The following is a 21,964-nucleotide window of genomic DNA, read 5'->3' on the forward strand; positions in this document are numbered from 1 at the left end:
CGGTCTGATTAAAATACCGATTTTTAAAACATTGATTAAAATCTCTATCTGAACACTCTAGCATGTTAATACAAATTTCAATTTCAATGTTAAAAAAATACAAATTATTTATCTCTATCTCTGCGTCTCTCCTTGAAAATAGTTTGAAATAATACGAGTGCTACACTATGAAAACTGTTTTATTCATTTTTTATTAAAAAAAAACTATTTATAATATCATGCCATTCTCACTTTTTTATTTCCATAATACTTAAACTTTTTAATAACTTAAACTATGATACCACAATTTTACGAATTATTTTCTTTCCAAATTTCAGATCCTCAAATTCAAAAAAAATTTCTCAAAAAAAGTTAGCGTTCTTTTCTATCATATTAATTATCAAATTTCTATTTTTATATCATTCCATTATAACTTTTATACGACCAGAGAATGATTATTTATCATGTATAATATAACTATAGACGTTATAGTCAATCTGGGATCAAACACAAGCAATGTTAATTGAGAAAGTTTTTGAGTTATTGTAAACAAAAAAATAATGAGGTTTTGTGAAGAATTTGTCATTTATTTAAACGGTCTAATTTAAAAGACATGCAGTTGAAATTTGAAGAATCAATTATGTGTTTAGTTAACTTTCTTTTGAAAGTTGAATTATTCAGTTACAAATTCATTTTATGTAATGATTAATGAGATATGTGACTAATTTGATTAGCTTAAAACATGTTTAAAAGTCCGATAATAACACATATGTTCTATTCAGACTATTGACAATGGAATTTTCACGTAAATTTCATCTTTCACTTTCAATTCAACACTTTATGTCATCTCAGTGTTCTTTTTTCATTTATTGCTCTTATTGCTCACTACATATTTGTTGTTAATATAATCTCTCACTCCATGCTATCTCTCACTACAATTATATATCACAAATGAATAAGTATACATATTTTTTTTTATACGTTATTATCTCATAGTTAGAATCATTATTTGGTTAGTTGGTTAAAAGAATTTCTAGTAAACTAAACTCGCATTGTATAGACTTCGTTAGGTAGCAAAAGCAAGGTTACAAGAAAACAAAACAAACAAAAGCATGTGATTGAGAAGACACCTTCTTATCTCACCTACCCCATTTCCATTCAAATACTTTTGTTTTCGCATTCTGCTAAAATGGCTTTTTTCTTTCTCCATTTCCTCTCACCAACCACCACCTCCGCCTCTCCAATCTTTCCATGGCGGCTGCTGCGACGGCGACCACAACGGCAACGGCGTCGTATTCAACTCTATCTCCCAAACACAACCTATCTCTATCCATAAACCATCTCAACAAGAACAACGTTGTTCTACCTGAAAACCCTATCCGAATTCGTCCTCTTTCGGTTTCTTCTTCCCGTCCGTCGAAACTTCCGATGAAAGTCTCCGCTACTTCCGCTGCCACTCCGGTAATCGAAGGTAGCAAGTCAAGTTCCGACGATGCAGCTTCTTCTCCGACAATAGTTGATGTTAATTTAGGTGATCGGAGTTATCCTATTTATATCGGATCCGGTTTACTTAATCAACCTGATCTTCTTCAAAGGTATTTTTCACATAAAATCATTATTAATTTACTGGTTTATTATTATTTTTTTTATCAGTTATATATATATATATATACACACACACAAACACAAATAATTGAAGAAAGATATATAATTTATGAAATTTCTCAAGATAGGCTTCCATTAGTTGATCAATTTCTAAGTTATGAGTCATACTTTGTTCTCTATTATAGTATTATAGTGTATATATATATATATCTTATTAGGCAGTAGTCAAATGTGATAAGATAGATGATCAGTTGCTCAAGTTGAATGGAAGTTGTGTATTGTGATTATAGGAATACTTTGTTACAACTATAACCGTTTTCTGCTGAATTGAGGGTCTTGAATCATCTGGGAATGAGGATGGTATTTTGACTTGTGATCAAGATATGGAAACATGATATCACTAGTTTTAGCATTATAACGGTGTGAACATTCTGAATTTGTTACCTTTACTTGCTGTGAGATTATTTCTTTGTGTTGTTTACGATCAGTATGCTTAATTTTGCTACCGGACATCTGTTGAGTCACTCGTATCCTGTCATATGTTTCTGAAGAAATATGTGTGATACATTTCCATTATCATCTTGATAGTTATTGACTTATTGGGTTTTAGTAACTTGGAATGAATCAAGTCCCATTTAGTTCATGTTAAATATTGAATTAGAGCAATTTCAAGTAAAGACACATACTTTATTAACAGTGAAGATGTAGGCTTTTAGTCAATCGGAGTCAATACCATTGGTTAGTTGCCGACTTGTCCTCTTGTAATATTAGTCAATCTGGCCTTTGTATACAATTTTACTTGAACAAGCGCATAGTAGGCTTAAGAACAGAACTACATTACATGACAGGATACTCCTGAAGCAAAAAAAAGTCATCTACACAATATAGTTTAAGACCCGGACCATTGAAGGCAATTTATAAAACTGATTTTATACCGGATGTTATATACAATTGACTGATTGAGTATCTAGTGCCATTTGCTTCATGACCAGTAGTAACCTGAGAAGAGGCAGAAGACAACCTGCATTTATCATTTCAAGCAATCTATGATGAATAAACACCAGATTTCAGAACCAGTTCTTTTTATTGCTTTTATTTACAAATATATTTTTCATGAATTTTATGCTTCCGTGTTTGGCAAATATGGTTGCAATCAGTTCTCTTTTCAAAAAAAGTGTCACTGCATTCATTTTAAAGCCTTTGTTTGATGTGCCGATACATCTTACTTTTGGGTGAAGTTAAGTTGTCCAATACTGCGTGATTGTTCGATGATGTATCAGTTAGCGCTATATTATATTTTGTTATTTTTTATATGTGAGATACCACAATCAAAAGTGAAAATGAACGAGGACATAAAAATATGCATTTTGTGTAATGTTTACTTGCAACATGTGTAAAATATTTATATGCACTCCTAGCCACCTTCAACTATCCATTTTGACTCTTCCAATTTATGAAATGCATTGCGGGCCCAAAATGGTGACTTGTTTTTCTATCGTATAGGCATATTCATGGGAAGAGAGTTCTTGTGGTCACCAACACCACAGTTGCGCCTCTATACTTGGATAAAGTAGTAAGTGCTTTGACAGATGGGAACCCTAATATCAAAGTAGAAAGTGTAATTCTACCTGATGGCGAGAAGTACAAGGACATGGTAGGTATCTGGAGGCTTCATTTACATTTTTAAACTGCATAATTCCAATTTCCATCCATGGTGTTTAAATGTCAGCAATGAACGCTCTGCCTTATGACAGGACACTCTGATGAAAGTTTTTGACAAAGCCATCGAGTCTAGATTGGACAGACGCTGTACGTTTGTTGCTCTTGGTGGTGGTGTCATTGGTGACATGTGTGGATATGCAGCAGCTTCTTTCCTCCGTGGAGTCAATTTCATTCAAATTCCCACAACTGTTATGGCACAGGTAATGCCACTCTTCAATAATTAAAGGTTCTTTTTTATGGCATCTCTTCTTATTGTTATGTACTTCTGTTTGGTCTTCCAGGTGGATTCTTCTGTTGGGGGCAAAACTGGGATTAACCACCGTTTGGGGAAAAACTTGATTGGTGCATTCTATCAGCCTCAGTGTGTGCTCATAGACACTGACACGTTAAACACTTTGCCTGATAGAGAATTAGCATCCGGGCTTGCAGAGGTCATTAAGTATGGACTTATTAGAGATGCTCCATTCTTTGAGTGGCAAGAAAAGAACATGCATGCATTAATGTCCAGGTAAAATATTTTTGCTGCATCATTAAATTTTTTTAAAAAAGGACGGATGTTAAACTTTGGGATGCAATTTTTGGTGAATAATTTTGGGTGTTCTCATTTGCTTTGCAGGGACCCAGATGCTTTTGCATACGCTATTAAGCGTTCATGTGAAAACAAGGCTGAAGTCGTATCTCAAGATGAGAAGGAAAGTGGACTAAGGGCTACACTAAACCTGGGTCATACATTTGGTCATGTGAGTTGGTTTTTGCTTATTATGTAATTATCTTATGTTCACACTTGAAATAATTAAGTTATGTTTTTTCTCAACGGTGGTTGTTCTCAATGTTGGGCTGTTGGTTACAGGCTATAGAAACCAGCTACGGCTATGGGCATTGGCTTCATGGAGAAGCAGTTGCAGCTGGCACGGTATTGCATCTTCATCTCTAGCATGCTGTTGATGCATAGATGTACATTCTTCTAAGGGTACTTTATTAATTTCAGGTGATGGCTGTTGATATGTCATATCGTCTTGGTTGGATTGACGAATCCATTGTGGAACGAACAAGTAACATTTTAAAACAAGCTAAGCTGCCTATTACTCCTCCCGAGATGATGACTGTAGACATGTTTAAGTCTGTCATGGCGGTAAGTCAAACATAACCCATTCTCACCTAATTTTTTGTAGCCACGTTATATAATTTTACCCATTTGAGCCATTAGAGATATAACATAACCATTTTAATGTATACGGGTCAAATTGCCACCTCCAGTCAAAAGGTCGTTACATTTAGTTGCTTTTCTGTATAGGTTGATAAAAAGGTGGCCGATGGATTACTTAGACTCATACTTTTAAAAGGTCCGCTTGGAAGCTGTGTTTTCACAGGTGATTATGACAGAAAAGCCCTTGATGAAACCCTTCATGCATTTTGCAAGTCCTAAGCATTGGTATAGATTTTTGTTCTTTGTTGTGTAAGCTTTATATACAAGCCATAATATGGTATTAGTTTATGTATCATAAATGGCTCTTAGTTGTTGATTTTCTGATTTTTTTGTATCAAAAAGCGTGAAGTTCAGATACCATTACATTTGATAATAATATTAGGGTTGCCCCCTTTGGTTCAAGATGAATGTTGTTTTTAAATTTGTTGAAATACAGATACTATACCATCATAGAGTCTTGTTGATACTATAATCACTAGTCCTCTCCTTAACTGGTGTTTGAACTAGATTTGCTTAGTGTAGTGCTTAAATGACCAAGCTCGATCTAAAGAGAGTAGAATTGGAATCCTGAAGGCTTTCCTTCTTTGTAATGTTAATATTGAAGCCGGGGGTGGTCTTTCTTGATCGAGTTAACTGGATTGTGACCCGTGTATTCCTGTTGATCGATTATGTATAACATAAGCTACCGTTGATTATATGGTTTAGCATTTCTGTGACCTAATAGACCTTTTGCATTCAATTAGCAAAACCCTGTATCTTGTTACTTTTGATCGCTTGGTTGAGCATTGAGCTGCTTAACGAGTTGAAAAGCTTAAGAGATCTTAAATCATTTTATTGAAAGAGAACTTTATTTCTTTATTTTAATAATATGGCTTATGCATCATGTGTATTGTGTAGTACATAAAACCTTTGAACAGAACCTCCATGATTCGACTCCAAACTCTATCTTTACCTGTTCCCTTACCAGTTACCACCCCGTGGTCTCTAAATAAAAATGAAAAGAGTTGGTGCAAGGAATGAGTGACTTCTTTGCGCAGTCTATAATAAGTGGATGCAAGTTCTTTAAGTTGACGTATCAATAGTCGAATGGTATATCGCTTAGGATGATGGGATGGAATCTAAAACCTAATTAAAACTGTAAAGTTATAATAATGGAACCTGGGTCCATACTGAATTTAACTAGTTTGATTGCGGTTTAGACTTAGTTTGGTCCCAATCTGGACTGTAAAGAGAAGACGAAATTTCTACAACCGACTTCATGTTTCTACCAGAAACTCAACAGTATTTATAAGTTTTTAATAGGTTTAACCTGTTTTGTTGTTGCCGCCTTCGGTTAGCAAGATTATAAGATTTCAGAATTTTTTTATCTTCCCAAATCTGAATTAGTTTACACTGTTTCGAGAAATTTTCAAGTTTAATTCTCTTTACTCAATACTTGTTTTCCTGGAAATAAATACGTGTATATATTAAATGGGTGAAACTTTAAAAGTTGACTGAAAAAAGAAGTCAAGAAGCTCACTACTACAAGTCTACAAGTTTACAATTGGTTTGACTTTTGATTGCTTAAAAATTTGTGTTGACTGTTGAGGTATGGGCCAACCCATGAGTCTGATCTAAGACTATGTTTAGCAAAATTCAACCTTTTTCTGACTTTGCAGTTTTTAAAGACATTTTCTGAGGGCAATTGACTTTTTTAGACATAAATTGCGGAATACATTTGCATTTCTATTTTTATAGAAGATGATTGCATTCTGTGTTGGGAAACATAAATCGTTGTTTCAAATGTATGTGAGCTAGACAACTTAATATTTTACTCTTTGATATTAGCAAGTATGTGTGTATTTTGTGTTGTTTTTCTAATAATAGAAACACTTTTAGAAAAATGAAAATTTAATTGTAAATAAAATAGGTTCCTCCCATAAGGAAACCTACTAAGGAAGCCAAACGAGAATAGTACCAAAACCATCCCATACTTTCACCTGGATGAGACCAAAATTTGGACATCTCGTGTAAGTTTTGAAGCAATTCATCGGTTATGAATCTTGCCCATATAGTCTGGCATGTAAAATGAGGTTTCTCTATCTTCATATCATTAAAATGAAAGCATCATCCATATATACAATCGAAGTACTTTAAATTTTAAAAGGTTGTTGCAAGTGGAACCAAAATAATTAAGTTCGAAAAAGAAATCTTTATTAATTTCTCAAAAAATCTTGAAATCCACATAAACCCATATATGTAAACATATTCGAGGTGATCTTGCATGTTTCGAAGTTTTCTAAAACGAAGTATATAATACATTAACTAATAATTATTCTGTACACCTTTGTATCGATGGGCCGGGGTTTAATACTTGTGTTAAAATTACCACCATATATAAGCTATTTTGTATGTGTATGTATGTTCATCCGACTCATGACAGTATTAACATTAACATATGACATGTGTGATGAATATAGGGACAAATAGCTTACTCGATATATACAAGACCGGCCAAGAAAGACATGCTGCTCGATCTTTTCGCAACTTTCCCATCCATGGAAAGTGTATGGTTCATATTTACCCCCTAATCCAACACGTACAACATTCTTTAGCCTTAATTTTTTTTTTTTTTTTTTAATACGCGAGCCGTTGATGAGTAGCAATAGTTGATTAGGGTGCGTGGTCACCACCCCCCTCTCAATTCTACTTTGTTATTGGAAAACTTATTTTATTGATACAATTTAAGTTTAACTAGTGCGCTAGGCAATCGAGTTCTCATGTACTTCCATTTAGGCGCGCCATTGACCACATAATTTTTTGATTAATCCGTCACAACTCTCTCCCCTTCAATATATAAAACCTTAGTGACTTACGTACCCCTTCAACCGTGGATCATAGTCTGATAGTATGTTAGTTAACGAGTCTTTTAATACTAATGGGATATCTTTGATTTTATTATCTACAATATTTATGAACTACTATAATAAATATTGATTGAAATCCATATTGAATGATGAAAGAATCAACATGATTTTGAGTGTTTGATTGTTTCTATTAGCATTAGCATGTGAATCTTTTGAAGCAAAAGTGATTAGTTGTTAGTGATCCCATAAATATACTTATAATTATTATTATATTATTATTGGAACATGCATGTGCTTCTAACCACCATCACATATATATGCCATTAATCAATTTCTATCCCCCTCTCCTAAAGTCAAGGCTTCTGATTTCTGTATCAAGATTATCATTTCTAAACTAAAACTTTTTTAATTTTTTTATTTTACCGTACACTTTCCCTTTTCGAGCTTTACGCGAACTAGAAAAGAAATTAAGGTCATTATTGAATTAAGTTGTAGAATAAAAATAGACGGTGTACATGTATTCTTGTGATGTTGGATTCGTTCTTAAAAACAATACTCTTAAACAGGCATAGTAACCCGGCGACATCAACATAAAACAGGCCTAGTAAGGTCTAATTAAAAGTGTTCTAACATTATTTAATTTTGAGGGTGTTTTCATTATATATGTACTATTTTTACTATTACTGGTATATAAAAAGTAGGAAAATGCTAAACGTAGCCTTAAGGGCTGCATTTAACGTGCATAAAAAAGTTGTACCTTTCCATATTAAAAATCCTCCCCCCCCTGAATTTTATGATAATATACAACTAATTAATGTACCTTAACGAAAGCCCTTAGGGCTTCGTTTAACAAAACCCTAAAAAGTATCCGCCCCTTAACTTTAGAAATAGTTATTATAGTATAAAAATTAGTTTGGATCAATTGTCAAAAAAGTTAGTAAAAAATTACTCAGTTTTTTTTTAATGAATTAAATTACAATACTCTCAATCTTTATCAAACTAATTTACACCCTAAATCCCATCTTTAAAATATCTATATTACCATCGTTACATCATTTACATTTACACCAACCTACACCATTCGCCGTCACCGCTATCACCACCAGTTGCCGCCACAGCCAGACCGCCGTCGCCACCACCGTTGTTGTATTGTCTGGATAATGTGCTAGTATGTGTGTGTATAATATATTATCTAGAGTTTGTATATATTTGTAATGAAGGATTTTATCCAAGTTTGTTTTCTAGTTTTTTTTTTCCGGTATAATGACTTCTAATGATCATGACATGTATGTATACACTTTGGTTAATTGGTGAATGCATTTTTGTTGAAGTAAACATGTGTTTCCATTTTGGCAGAAAAAATCTCAACAAACATGTACTTGCTTTGCCATACAAAATTCTGCTTTTTTGTTGGTTTCTTCATATATGTGCATACATATACATACTTTTACTTTTGTTGGATGTTTTCTTAAAGATAGTATCTTTAACCTCGAACATATATATTATTGTTGTATGTAATTGTTTACATTTCATCTTTTATTTACATATCATAAATTTGAAAAAGTTGAATATTATTGTTGTTATGTACATGTACTTTCTTTAAATATGAAGGTAGCTACGATGCAAGTTTTGAGTTTTTTTATTTTTTTTTAAAATTTTACTGGTTAAAATTATGTTTGAATCGAAACTACCTTAAAAAAAATAAAAAAAATTACAAAATTTATTTATTTATTTTTTTGCGAGATTCGTCTACATACACATGTCACTGTAGATTACCAATAACACTTGTGATTTGTATGAACAGCAAAATATATCATATAACACATTATTGTGAAAAACAAATGATAGATATGGAAATAGAAAATAAATGGCGATGAATGAGTACCCCCATAAACATGCACATGCCTTTGTTCCCCTCCCACCACTAGGGCCATTGTTATTTACTTATTTTTAATTACAAAGCCATGTTTCATTAATAATATTAGTTTATTCATGTCTAAATTATTCTCCTTCACAGTATAACACAATTTTAGTTTTTTAACTTTGAATTAAAATAAAATTTATATTAAACAAAAAGATACACACATTTCATCAATAGACTTAATACAAATATGTTTCACATAAAAAAAGTTATGTTAAAAAAATTGGTTTGCAGAACTAATATAACTATTTCGTAAACAACATAATATTCAGTAATATAAACGAAAAATTGACTTAAATTTTTTTTTAAAAAAAAGATTTGACTGCAACAAGTTATCTTATATATATATATATATATATATAGGTGCAAATTATTTTAGGACCAACTTTAAAACGTGTTTTTTGTAACTTACACACCACCATGATCATCTCCGACCACCACCATGATTTTCCGGCCACTGCGTCGCCGGAAAACCATGTGTAATTAACTTACACATGATTTTTCGGTGGGCCCGTCGCCGGAAAGTCTTTAGTGTTTTTATAAAAAGTTCTTGTATATCATAGTAGATGATGATGGTGGTGTATAAGTTACAAAAAACACATGTCCTAATTGGTCCTAAAATAACTCACACGAACGATTATCACACGAACTCTATCCCATATATATACACATAAAAATTACAATATATATATATATATATGTATATATTTTATGTAAAATAAAACAAGTATTAAAGTAAAACAAATAAAATAATAGTTTTTTTTCCACTTAAAATCACCGTGCATCATGAAAATAATCGTGCATCAATTGCTCTGTGAATCTTCGTGCATCAGTTTAACTATGATCTAAGGGTCAAAATCTTGTCTTATTTGTTTTATTTTAATACCTGTTTTATAATACCCAACCCTATACCATATATATATGGGAAAATGATCCGTATTGTAGACTTTACCTAAGCTTAAGTGTTGCCACTTTAAAAAAAGTTACAAATTAAATCTTTGAATTTGATAAACATACAGACCACCTGAATTTTACATAATCCCCCCTGTTTTACCTAAGATATGTACTGCATGTTTTACCTAACATTTTCAATATATATATATATATATATATATATATATATATATATACTACATTAATAAAGAAAAAAGCAAAAGATAAAATGAACACAAACACGCTTTACTCACCAACAAGCCGGCCCACCACCCCGGCCAATGCAGCGGAGGCCGTTACTGCATCACGCTGAGATTTGACGTGTTGGGCAATAAACACTGAAAAAAATGCTTGTGATATGTATATATAGTATGGTCTAATATATATATATATATATATATATTCAATTAAAATATATTCATTTTGTTCAAACATGTACTGTATCAATTAAATGTTGAATAATATATGTAATTACAATACCATGAATAAAAAACAAAGATATATATATATATAATATATACACTGATATATGCTATGCTTTAATGTGACAATGAAACAATTGATGACAATATTGATGATCAACAATTGATCATGACAACAAAGTAAATGAGGATAAATTAATTAAAAACCAAAAACATTAATTAATATAATTAATTAAACACTCCAAATACGTTCGTTTTGTGAGGCAAGCCAGGTAGGAGATTCATTGTGTTTTGTCCATTACAAATGTCCCAAAGCAAAGCAAAGCAACTTTTAACAAATTCTATATACTATTATCAAACTTTAAGTTTTTTTTTTACTTTCTTAAAATAAACAAAAAAACCAAAAACAAATCCAAACACGTACATTTGAACATTAACGTACAGCTTGATCCATCCATTTTCTTTGGTAATGAATTTTGAAGTTGTTACAAATGAGCTTGAATCAAGATTAGAGTTTTAGCACCGGTTCTTGCATTTCTCCATTGCCCTTGGTGCTGCAAATTAAACGAGATTATATATTCCGGTTATTTACATGCGACCAAACTTTCATATATATAGCTGAAAATGTTATAAATAAATAATTTGGTTTCAATTCGATCAATTCGTATCTAGTTGCTTACCAAGTCCAATAGCATCTGACCCTTTCATGATACGAAGTCGCTTGCAAGAATCAACAAACATTCTGCGCAAATTAAGTATATATATATATATTGGTGAGCATTGATCAATTGAGTTAATTCTTGATTTGATCTATATACTTGACCATGAATGAGTTTATGATGAAGTTAATGAAGGTTAACATACTCAAGGGTTCAAATAACGTACACTAGCTAACTGTACTAGAGTTAAGAAGAAAAATGTTGTTGGGTACGGCCTTGGACTTATATATATATATATAAACGCCATTATACATAATAGCTACATATTCACTTTTCTATATATATATTTATCATACTATATAGATATATATATGATCTAAGATATGAATGAACGCTTACTGCCATGGGACGTCCCCAACGAGCATCCAGTCACCATCTTTATCCTCATAGCTTGGAACATACTCAGAGCTGTTGAGAAGATCCATCAACTTGCTCTCATTCATGAAATCTATCATTCCTTGGGTTCCATAGTTTCCTGCAATTATATATATTTATAAGTAGTACTCTCAAATATTATTATCCTTCCTCTTAAAATATTATGTCAATAATTGTGAAACTTTAAAATAAGTAAAAGTATTTATATATATATATAGTCTCAAAAAGTTACTTAAATGTTTACACTCGGAATTGAAGGTGACCACACATAAATTAATGAATTGGTATACAAACTTATATAGGTGTTGATGAGTTCATTCTAAAACATGCATTCACTGATAATTAATAAATGTCTTACTTGAATTCAATTCTGATATAAAATTCAGATTATATACTCTATATATTTAGTGAAACATAATAATATAGATATAGTAGCTCACTAGGAGTAATTAATGAGTTAAGTATGAGGCAACTTAAAAGTAAGCGAATTTCAACTACTACTCAAACATGCAAATCTAGCTAGCTAATAATAACTAGGTAAATAAATAAGGCCGGAGAATGATCGAATTAGACATGCATAGCTAGGTACCCATGGTGAAGGAACTAAACATCTTGGCCAAGGCATCAGATAGTTGTTGATAGCTCTCATACAACTTGAGGTCCACTTTCCGAAGATATGGTGCTCCATCCATTGAAACCTTCACAAACGCCGCTGATGCCCCAGTACCAGTGGCTGCTGCAGCCACAACCTTCTCAGACGATTCCTCGTTGGTGCTCTTCTGATGAGCCATTACGTTCTTGCGATAGTTTCTCACTGGTGGCCATCCTACCACCTGTGCCCTATCAATCCAAATAATTGTTTGTAAAATTAGATAAACTTTAATTAGTTCCATGTTAATTAGTGTATCAACGTACCCAATAACGTACATATATCTTGATATATAGTAAAACTATATATAGATTCCTATATACATATATATAGTGAAAACTATATGCATGCTACCAAAATAAGAGAAGTTGTTTGATTTAAAAAGAACAAATTAAAATTAAGGGTATATATTCTCCATATATATGTAATTTTGATGCATATATACATGATACATGACACAACAACAATAGTACCCAATCCCATCGTGGGGTATGAGGATGTGAGCTGTAGACAGTCTTACCTCTACCCAAAGGTAGAGAGACTATTTACATAAGGAATTGAACTCCGGCCACCAATTAAGAGGTAAAAGTTGGAAAGTGTAAAGTGTACATGATACATGGCACACGTACATGGTAACATATATACTTATGATGAGAAATAATAAGCTACATATACTCTAATAAATAACAAAGCATACGTACTTGGCTGCAGGAGGTTTGCTCATGATCAAATCTTTGTTGTTAGCTGATGATGATGATGAGTTAATTTGTAGCTTCATCTTATCATTCAATAAATCGGTTGTTGAAGAAGAGGACTGATGATGATGATCATTATTTGGTTGAAGAAGATTAAGCATAAGATCAACAGTCTCAGAGTAGCCACGTTTCCCGGTTACCTTCTCACAACTACTGCCTCCTCCGCCAGGCAAGCCAAGGCATAGCTCAGTTTCCTTGAGGTGCATCATATATGTTACGAAGTAGTTTTTTCTTATTTGCCAACACTCAAAATAGCTCCTTTTTTTTGCACTAGCTTCAATTCAATTCAATTCAATTATTTTCTTGTGAGAGAATATATGGTGAGAGATATAAAGAAATTAGAGAGAAGTAGAAAAGAGCTAGGGAGGTTCATGTGCCATATATATAAAATAAAGAAAAGCTCGAGTTGTATCATCATCATCATCATTTACATATATAATGAACTGACGGATCATATGCAAACACGTGGGTGGTATTTGGTGTCTAAATCTTCTAGGATCAAGGGATACCATTTTTATATATTGCTCCCATTAGATTAAATAATACTAGTGTCACAAGTTCCTCATCATTATTACTCGTATTATTTTTCTTTCTTCTAGCTAATCAATATTTAGGTCTCATTATTCTAATAATTGTTCGAATGATTAAAGTTTTACTACTATTAGAATAATAACATACAGGATGTAAATCTAGACTACGGCCCGTGGATATATAGCTAGATAAATGTTACCAATAATGATCAAACTTACACAAGGAATGCACCCCATGGATTAGTAGGCCAATAAAATGCCCATTGATTGGTTGATTAGTTAAAATGTCTTTATATTAATTGGCTAATTAATATTGCTTTCCTTTTTCTTGTCTATATATACTAAAGTGTACGGGTTTTGTTTATCCTTTGTTGGCTTGAAACTTTATCTAGCTAGCACTCAAGCTTGGCTAGCTTGATCAAGTCGCAAAATCATTCTAGTTGAGATTTTATTGTTTGAGAGTAGTAGTGATCAATAAGCCCTATATATAATTATTAACTTTTGTCAAATTTCATCTTGTAATAACGCCTTCATCTGAGGTCTTCTTAATTAAAAGCATGAGATATCGGTCATTGTTGGGTTTGGCGTTGCCATTGTGGTGTGTCTAGTGTTGTTGCGCGCCAGTCGCACGCATATCTGACCCTGCCATCGTTACCATATGTGTAGTAATATGTTGTTTTCCTTTTTATCGATTTATTTATACATAATGTGTAATATGGATTTTAATTATAAAAAGATGGTATAAATGTTGTTAGACACACTTCAATGGTTGAAGTATACTTCATGATTTGTTATTTGTAAACTTACTTTAAGAGGTGAATGAAGTACCTCTTTACATATTTTATGAAAAAGATATGAAATAGCAGACAATTAGTTTTAATCGAAAACAGGCTACTAAACTAGGAATACCGAAAGTACAAAATTATTAAAGAAAGTGTAGTGCCTCTTTTAGGAAAAAATTATGGAAGAAGGCATGATTAGGGCAAGTAGCTAGCTAAGCGGCCGGCACTTGTGGTCCTTGAAGTTTTTAGGCCTCCGATCCTATATGATAGATTAATTAAAATAATTAGATGCTAGCTAGCTACCAATTATCTATACAACTTTATCTCCTTTTTAATTAATGTAGAATGGTGCATATATATATATGCAACATGTAATATATGTGTGTATGTGTTTTTAATATTTTTGATCAATTAAGTTTACATAAAAGGTTATGAAGAAAACAGAATGGGCTGTATGCCAACCGCCACCATCATCAACTCTATGTGTGTGTAAATCAAAAGAAAGAATAATATATATTGAAGTATATAGTAGTACGACCGTTATTACAGTTAACTTAGACGAATTGGTTGTACATATACGCCAACCTTAGTTGCCACCATCATCAACTCTAGCCATGTGGTAGGAGAATAATAATACGGAGTAATAAAATAGATGGATATATATATATATATATATATATAGGGACGTACAACTGCTATGTCAAAAATTGAGTCTCAGATCAATTAAATAGGTTAATTCCACTTTGGTAAGTTTAGATAGGGTACCTTTAACTATAAGTTTGGGTTAAAAAAAAAAAAGAAATTCGGAAAATTGTTAGATATTAGAAATTTCAATTAATATGAATTATCAAATAATATTCGAAACAAAGTATATACTCTTAAGTTTTAAACCAAAATGTGATAGAAAATTCTTTTCTGGTTTAGAAATCGTCATCATACATTCATACTTGGTCTTTTACCAATGTTGATAAATATCTTAAATCTTAAGACGATTTGATCAATTTTTATCAGATAATCTCGAGATCATTGATCAGAGTTGAGTGTTGAGAGTAAGAGTTACCAAGATTTCAGCCCACGTTAATAACGGGCTTCAAGCATGCCTTTGATATCATTTTTTAGAACTACTGTATTTTTAGTCGACTCATCAAACACAATACAAGCTCGGACTCTACTTTAAAACCATATATATATATGGTATATATTCTGGTGATATATATGAAATAACCCACAAATTTAATTATATACAAGGGTAATTACACCCATGCCAGCAACAATAATACCCAATGCAATCAAAGACGAGATATCGGAAAAACAAGATGCATGTACGTGATAGTCATACCTCATACACACATTTAATCCATAATTTGTTTACATATATAATAACGTGCTTTAAATGTCATCAACTTGACTTTCTTACCCGATGATTTTAACGGAACAACAAAAAGCTCACTTTGAATAATTATAAACAAATAATTAATAAACTAATTAAAAACTACATATACATTGTTTGAAATTTGTCTTTTTCTTTTTTAGAATAGATAGATACAAGGCAAATATATATATATGACCAAATTGAAACTTTGGTAACCAAATTAGACAATTTTATGGTACGAATGTACGATGATATATGTTTGAAAGCTTTAGCCAATTTGATGGGCCTGTTGTAAATGCTCCATGTGGTTGGCATCGAACCGCACTTACATCTACCAAGTATATATAAAGGATCGGCTGCATACAAGTTGAACAAAGGGGGAAAAAAAAACTTAAATACGAGTAAAATGATTGATAGATCTAAGAATCAAGTTCTTCCCCCTTGAAATTTCTGACCACCATCATATCCCCATTCTTAAAAAAAATATATATTGACTTTCTTGAGGAAACACATTAATTTCTTGATACCTTAAATAATGGCTTCCCATGTTCCTTTTTCAACACTATATATGAACAAGCTAGCTAGACTTATATTATGAACGTAATTCAGAATATAATTAATTGTTTCATCTTCTCCGTAGTTCAAGTTATATTAATTACTTCCCACTATTAAAAATAGATTTAGTTACATATTTGTATAATTGTATTATATATTCAACTTTTACTTATGTCTCTTTAATTTTGAGAAGAAAAAACAGGAATGAATTGAAACATGCATGTGCTAGGGGACACAAAAAGAGAACCACATTCAGGCATTCAGCTGCCTGACACATACGGACTGCTCAAGCAAGCTTCTAGCTAATTTATGTATTTGATACGTACTAAACTCGATAAGTGTGGGCTTAATTCATGTTCTTATGCAGTGTTGGATAAAATACTCCCACATGTCAATAGGCATGTAATAAAAATATATATAATATATACATACAACATACTTCTTTATTCGAAAAGGCTTCTTGGATTATAATCTTTAGTTTTTCAATGAATTGGTAATATCAATATAACTAAAAATAGGTGTATAAAAGTTTTTAAAACAACATGTTAAATAAATTTGGAAATTTGTCAATTTTAAAACTTCCTATATATTAAACATACATCAAGTGCGATTTTTTCAAACAACATTCAGTTGATATATAACATCAGGAAAACCCCACATTATATTGGTGAAGCTTGCATGTACCCTATATAAGAAAACGTTGACCATGAGTCATTACAAGTATTAAATCAGAACTGCTCTAGCCAACTGGGTTGGCTATATCATTGGCATATATTAAATACTATGTAAATTTATTATAAAGTTTTAGGTATATTCTCAAATTAAATTAATAATAAATTTTGTTGTAGTTTTCGTAAAAGGGAACGGATCAAAATACTAGAAGACATGTAAAATGGTGAAAAATTGATTAACTTCTTAAATACATTATTATTCCAGTTGTCAACCAAGCAAGAAAATAAAAATAAAAGATTTGCTTTGGACGCTTATTGGTGAACCTACTCTATGCAACTTCGCGCCGGCTTTTCTCGCCAAAGCCCAAATCATTCGCACCGAACCCCGAACGTGAAAGACGGATTACGCTAGTGTCACCTCATGCGTTGGTGAGTCTCCTTGGGAAGTCAAAAATAGTAGTATTATTATTTGGTCATCATATGTCATATATGGCATGTTTTAGATGAAATTGGTTTTTGGTAGCTATATAATTTTACTGTATTATCAATTAAATCGTGGAAATTTCATTATATAATGGTGGACTCATGCATGTATCATGCACAACGAAATGTTGATTATGGGTCGTTACAGTACTCTAAGGAAAAAGACAAAGGTTTGTCATCCTTGAAAATCGAACTCAAAATCTTGAGTAGAACTAAATATGTAATTAAACGACTTGATTTTTGAAAAGATCGATATATGTGAGAAAGAAATCCATCTCTATATGAAACCACTCGACCCATCTTATTATTAACTTTGTAAAAAAAAAAAAAGAATTATAGATAATCGTCTATATCTCGCATAGATATATATAAACAAACGGATACAATTAATATCTTCAAGAACCCTTAAATTGTAACAGGCCATGTGACGGGGACTTCTTCAGCTCCCTGACAGTCTGTGTAATCAAAGACGAGGTCGGTTGGGAACATTTCACTGTGTATGCATCAATTTTTATACGGATGTGCTTATAAGCATTTTCGCTATTTCGATACCAATGCAATAATAATGATAACCGTAGATTTGTAGTATATTTATTATTTATATATCTCATTTAATAGTTGCACGATGCATTAAGTAATACAGTTTACACAATTACGTGTAGTCTAATTAAAACAAATACGAAGTAATAACATTCATCATAACTGTAGAGAAAATTACATTTTTGTCCTTCAATTTGGCAAGATTAACAACTTTTGCCTTTAAGTGAATTAATTACAAAAAAAACCCTAAAGTTGTTGTTGTTGTTTTTTTTTTCATTTTACACTCTACGACCTAACGGAGTTCCATTTTGACCGTTAACCCTTAAACGTGACAACATTTCTGTCATTTTCACCTTTAAAACAAAAAGCGAAAAAATATACAACTTTATGGACCAAAAACGTAAAAAATCCTGATCTGAAAAAATGAACTTTTATGTTACTCATATCCTTTCCAACTCTCATCATCTTCTTTTTTCATCATCCTCATTCATCACAAAACTCAAAATTTATATTCAATCTTAATAAAACTCGTTCATAACAGCTACAATTCTACATATATTCTAACAAAAATCAATTATATAAACACGTATCTATTAGTATTATATTATATTTAACCCAAAATGAATCACATTTAATCCTATAAATTCTAACCCAAAATGAATCACTGTTAATTATCATTTGTCTTTGTTTACAGGGGGGTGGTAATAGGTGGATACGGTGGCAATGAGGAATGAATAGAACGATGACGGTTGTGCTCATGGTGGCCGGAGTTTGGGGGTGGTTGTAGTGTATGTTTGAGTTTTTGTACTTTTATTAACCTATAAATATATAATACTAATAGATACATATTTATATAGTTGGTATTGGTTAGAATTTGAAAAATTATAGTTGTTGTGAATAAGTTTTATTAAGATCAGATATAAATTTTGGGTTTTGGGATGAATGAGAATAATGAAGGTTGAAGAAGATGGGAGTTGTAAATTTTGGGTACTGGGATGTAAATTTTGGATTTGGGGATGAATGAAGATGATGAAGGAAGAAGAAGATGAGAGTTGAAAAAAACATGGATAATATAAAAGTTTATTTTTCCAGATCAAGATTTTTTATGTTTTGGTCTCTGAAGTTGTATAGTTTTTCACTTTTTGTCTTAAATGTGAAAATGACAAAAATGTCCTCACGTGTTTGGCACGTGTAAGGTTTAACGACCAAAATTGGACTCCGTTAGGCCGCAGAGTGTAAAATGAAACAATTGACCAACTTTAGAGGTTTTTTATAATTAATTTATTTAAAGACAAATACTGTGAATCTTGCGAATTTTAGGGACCAAAAATATAATTTTCTCATAAATATGTATAAGGATCCTTTAAATATATAATAATTTGATAAGTAAAGTTAAAGAGATTTTAACCATTATATTAAAAGTCAATATTCAAATTTAATTTTTAAATTTTGATATTTGATTTCAATTCAAAAGTTAAAAGAGGTTTTTAACTTTAATTACCTATAAAGTAAATATTAGAACTTTAGAGAATTCTTGTATTAAATATACGTATAGAAACTTTTAAAATTTTTTTTTTTTTTGAAAGGTGAATTTTGCTGAAATTTCGTGTCACGATTCGACAGTGAGAAATCTACCATACGTTGTCTTAACCAGGTCTTCGCTAGAGAGTTCTCTCGAAGTAGAAATGTCTATATCAAATATCCGATGGGGAAAACCCCTTGGTAATCTGCGCGAAAGCACGACGATTAATAGGGGTAAACCCTGCCCCCTCAGACAGAAACCTAGGTACCCAAGTCAAGCCTTCATAAAGAGACTTAATTCCTATATCATTTCCAAGGCTTAAACATACACAAGACCTCATGTAAGGGGGAGATGACATTTCAACTATTGAGCTAAAGCTCAAGGACAGATCTAGTTGAAGTGTCAGACTGACAGGTGGCGGTTGAGCTAATTGGTGGTGGGTTACTGAAATCTAATGTGTTATTCTTTTATTGGATGATATTTATTATAAACTGTGAGATGATTATTCTAAAAAAATCTATGTCTATGTATTTTTTCTAGCTAGTTTGTGCTTCATTTGAACCTTTAATAATCGGTTATTCTGTTTGACCATCACATAATGGACACTACAGATCCAGTATGTCGAGTGTCGACATAATCCTAATGTTTACCACTAGTTTAGTTTTCTTAAAGTATTAGTTAAGAAAGAAAAATTTTACGAAACGATTTAAAAAATCCGGAATTACATGTTGTTCAATAACAAAACCTTGTCGATCCACAAGGCTACCTGCTGAGAGATTAAGCCTCTAGGCTTCCTTTGGTTATCAAAAAGAATGACATCAAACCGAATTGAATTGTCCAAATGGAGTAGCTTTAATTTTTAACCAATTTTTAGTTGTAATTTTTTCTATTTCTCTTTTCTTGTATTCATTAACATCTTGCTAGTTTATGTTAATAATAAAATATTGAGTGTTCGATAAAAAAAAAAATACTTGTGAATGACGAAAGATATATATATTATAAGTTGTTTTAATAGGATACACGTTATAGACTCTTTCATAAAATTAATTCATCATTTCAGACATCCGAGTAAAAAACACGTGTCACCTAAAGATCTTGTAAACACCTTTAACAATTTATATTAAATTTATATTTATATTTAATATAAATTGTTGTGGATTATCACTCCCTCAAATCTACACTCACCAAAAAGTTGATAAAAGTCTTCCAATACATTGAAACAAAATTACAGTCGAAAGATAAAGGACGTATACCAAAATATAACTTAACGTAATTTATTTAATGTGTAACTTGTAGAAAGATAAGTTTTCGTTGTCCAACTAACCAACTTGTGAGTTGTGAGAACTTGAAAAAATAAAAAAAAAAAGATGCTCGTATAAATCTACACTAAACAGCACATATCTTATGCCATCATATCCGTTTGGTTAATTAGTAACTCAACTATAGAACCGCGCTTAACTAACCAAAACCCCTGCATTTCAATTAACGTTTTACATTTATATCTCACAAAATCAAACACACATTTGTTACGATTTGTCATCGATCACAAATTGTTGTCACGATCATATTAACTGGAACCAATTGGATGAGCATATTGTAATTATCACTCACGAAAACGTTGGCAAGTGCAAATTAGCTTTGGGCATGGCCTATTAAGCAAGCAAAGCTAGCTAGCTAGACACACGAACGTGTAACAATAAATTGGTGTGATTCAACATGGACAAACATTAAGAGTTTTAGGGTATGGTTGTTGCTTAGAGGCAAGTCACATCCCCTTGGAGAAAGAAACATCCCTAACCCTATTTGTGTTGCATGGTCAACTTCCATGCCCAACCCTATCCCCCTTTGTTTTCCTCGAAGATCCGACAACCACAGCACTCAATACCGCTACATGTTTTCTTCGTAGATACTCCATACTTACTACTTTTGGTTATATATCTATTAGTATATGTAGCTTTTGTATATTGATATTGGTTGTCAAAAGATATATAGCTTAGTTTTTTTTTTATCATATTCATATCTATACTTCTATACTATATTAAGAGTATAATATGATACAAATTGCATTTTTTTTTTGTTAAATTTTAAAGTTTAATATTCAACAATTTATCAAAACTACGTTATATCAAACTACATTACGCTACCGCTACCGCCGCACACCACCATCACCACCACCCGTTATCACCACTAATACCATCGTCCAATGGCGGTACCACATGGGAAGCAAAGGGACAAATGCCCCTCCAAATTTAGATTTTATCATTGCTTTTAAATTTGTCATCGATTTTAAAAGTTTCTATTAGGCTTTAAACATTTTTACCCCTTTTATATTTACTTTTCATGGATTTTTTAATTTTATCCCCTTTGGATTTTATT

General features: G+C 31.8%; 2 protein-coding genes across 2 annotated transcripts; one reads left to right on the forward strand and one right to left on the reverse strand.

The window, feature by feature from the left end:
• The first annotated feature begins 1,169 nt into the window (after positions 1–1,169).
• On the forward strand, positions 1,170–4,915 carry LOC122600095 (3-dehydroquinate synthase, chloroplastic). Its single transcript, XM_043772750.1, has 8 exons — positions 1,170–1,574; positions 3,088–3,238; positions 3,339–3,506; positions 3,588–3,814; positions 3,923–4,046; positions 4,157–4,219; positions 4,295–4,438; positions 4,601–4,915. Exons 1-8 carry the CDS (start codon positions 1,231–1,233, stop codon positions 4,730–4,732), a joined length of 1,353 nt encoding a protein of 450 aa, XP_043628685.1. The 5' UTR covers positions 1,170–1,230; the 3' UTR covers positions 4,733–4,915.
• A 5,915-nt stretch (positions 4,916–10,830) lies between these two features.
• On the reverse strand, positions 10,831–13,526 carry LOC122599192 (auxin-responsive protein IAA14-like). The gene is made up of 5 exons (XM_043771654.1): positions 13,080–13,526; positions 12,319–12,569; positions 11,694–11,829; positions 11,316–11,377; positions 10,831–11,189 (listed from the first exon to the last, which is right to left on the reverse strand). Exons 1-5 carry the CDS (start codon positions 13,340–13,342, stop codon positions 11,152–11,154), a joined length of 750 nt encoding a protein of 249 aa, XP_043627589.1. The 5' UTR covers positions 13,343–13,526; the 3' UTR covers positions 10,831–11,151.
• Between the last annotated feature and the right edge of the window lie 8,438 nt (positions 13,527–21,964).

Source organism: Erigeron canadensis, chromosome 5 (assembly GCF_010389155.1).
Source record: "Erigeron canadensis isolate Cc75 chromosome 5, C_canadensis_v1, whole genome shotgun sequence".
Lineage (NCBI taxonomy): Eukaryota > Viridiplantae > Streptophyta > Magnoliopsida > Asterales > Asteraceae > Erigeron > Erigeron canadensis.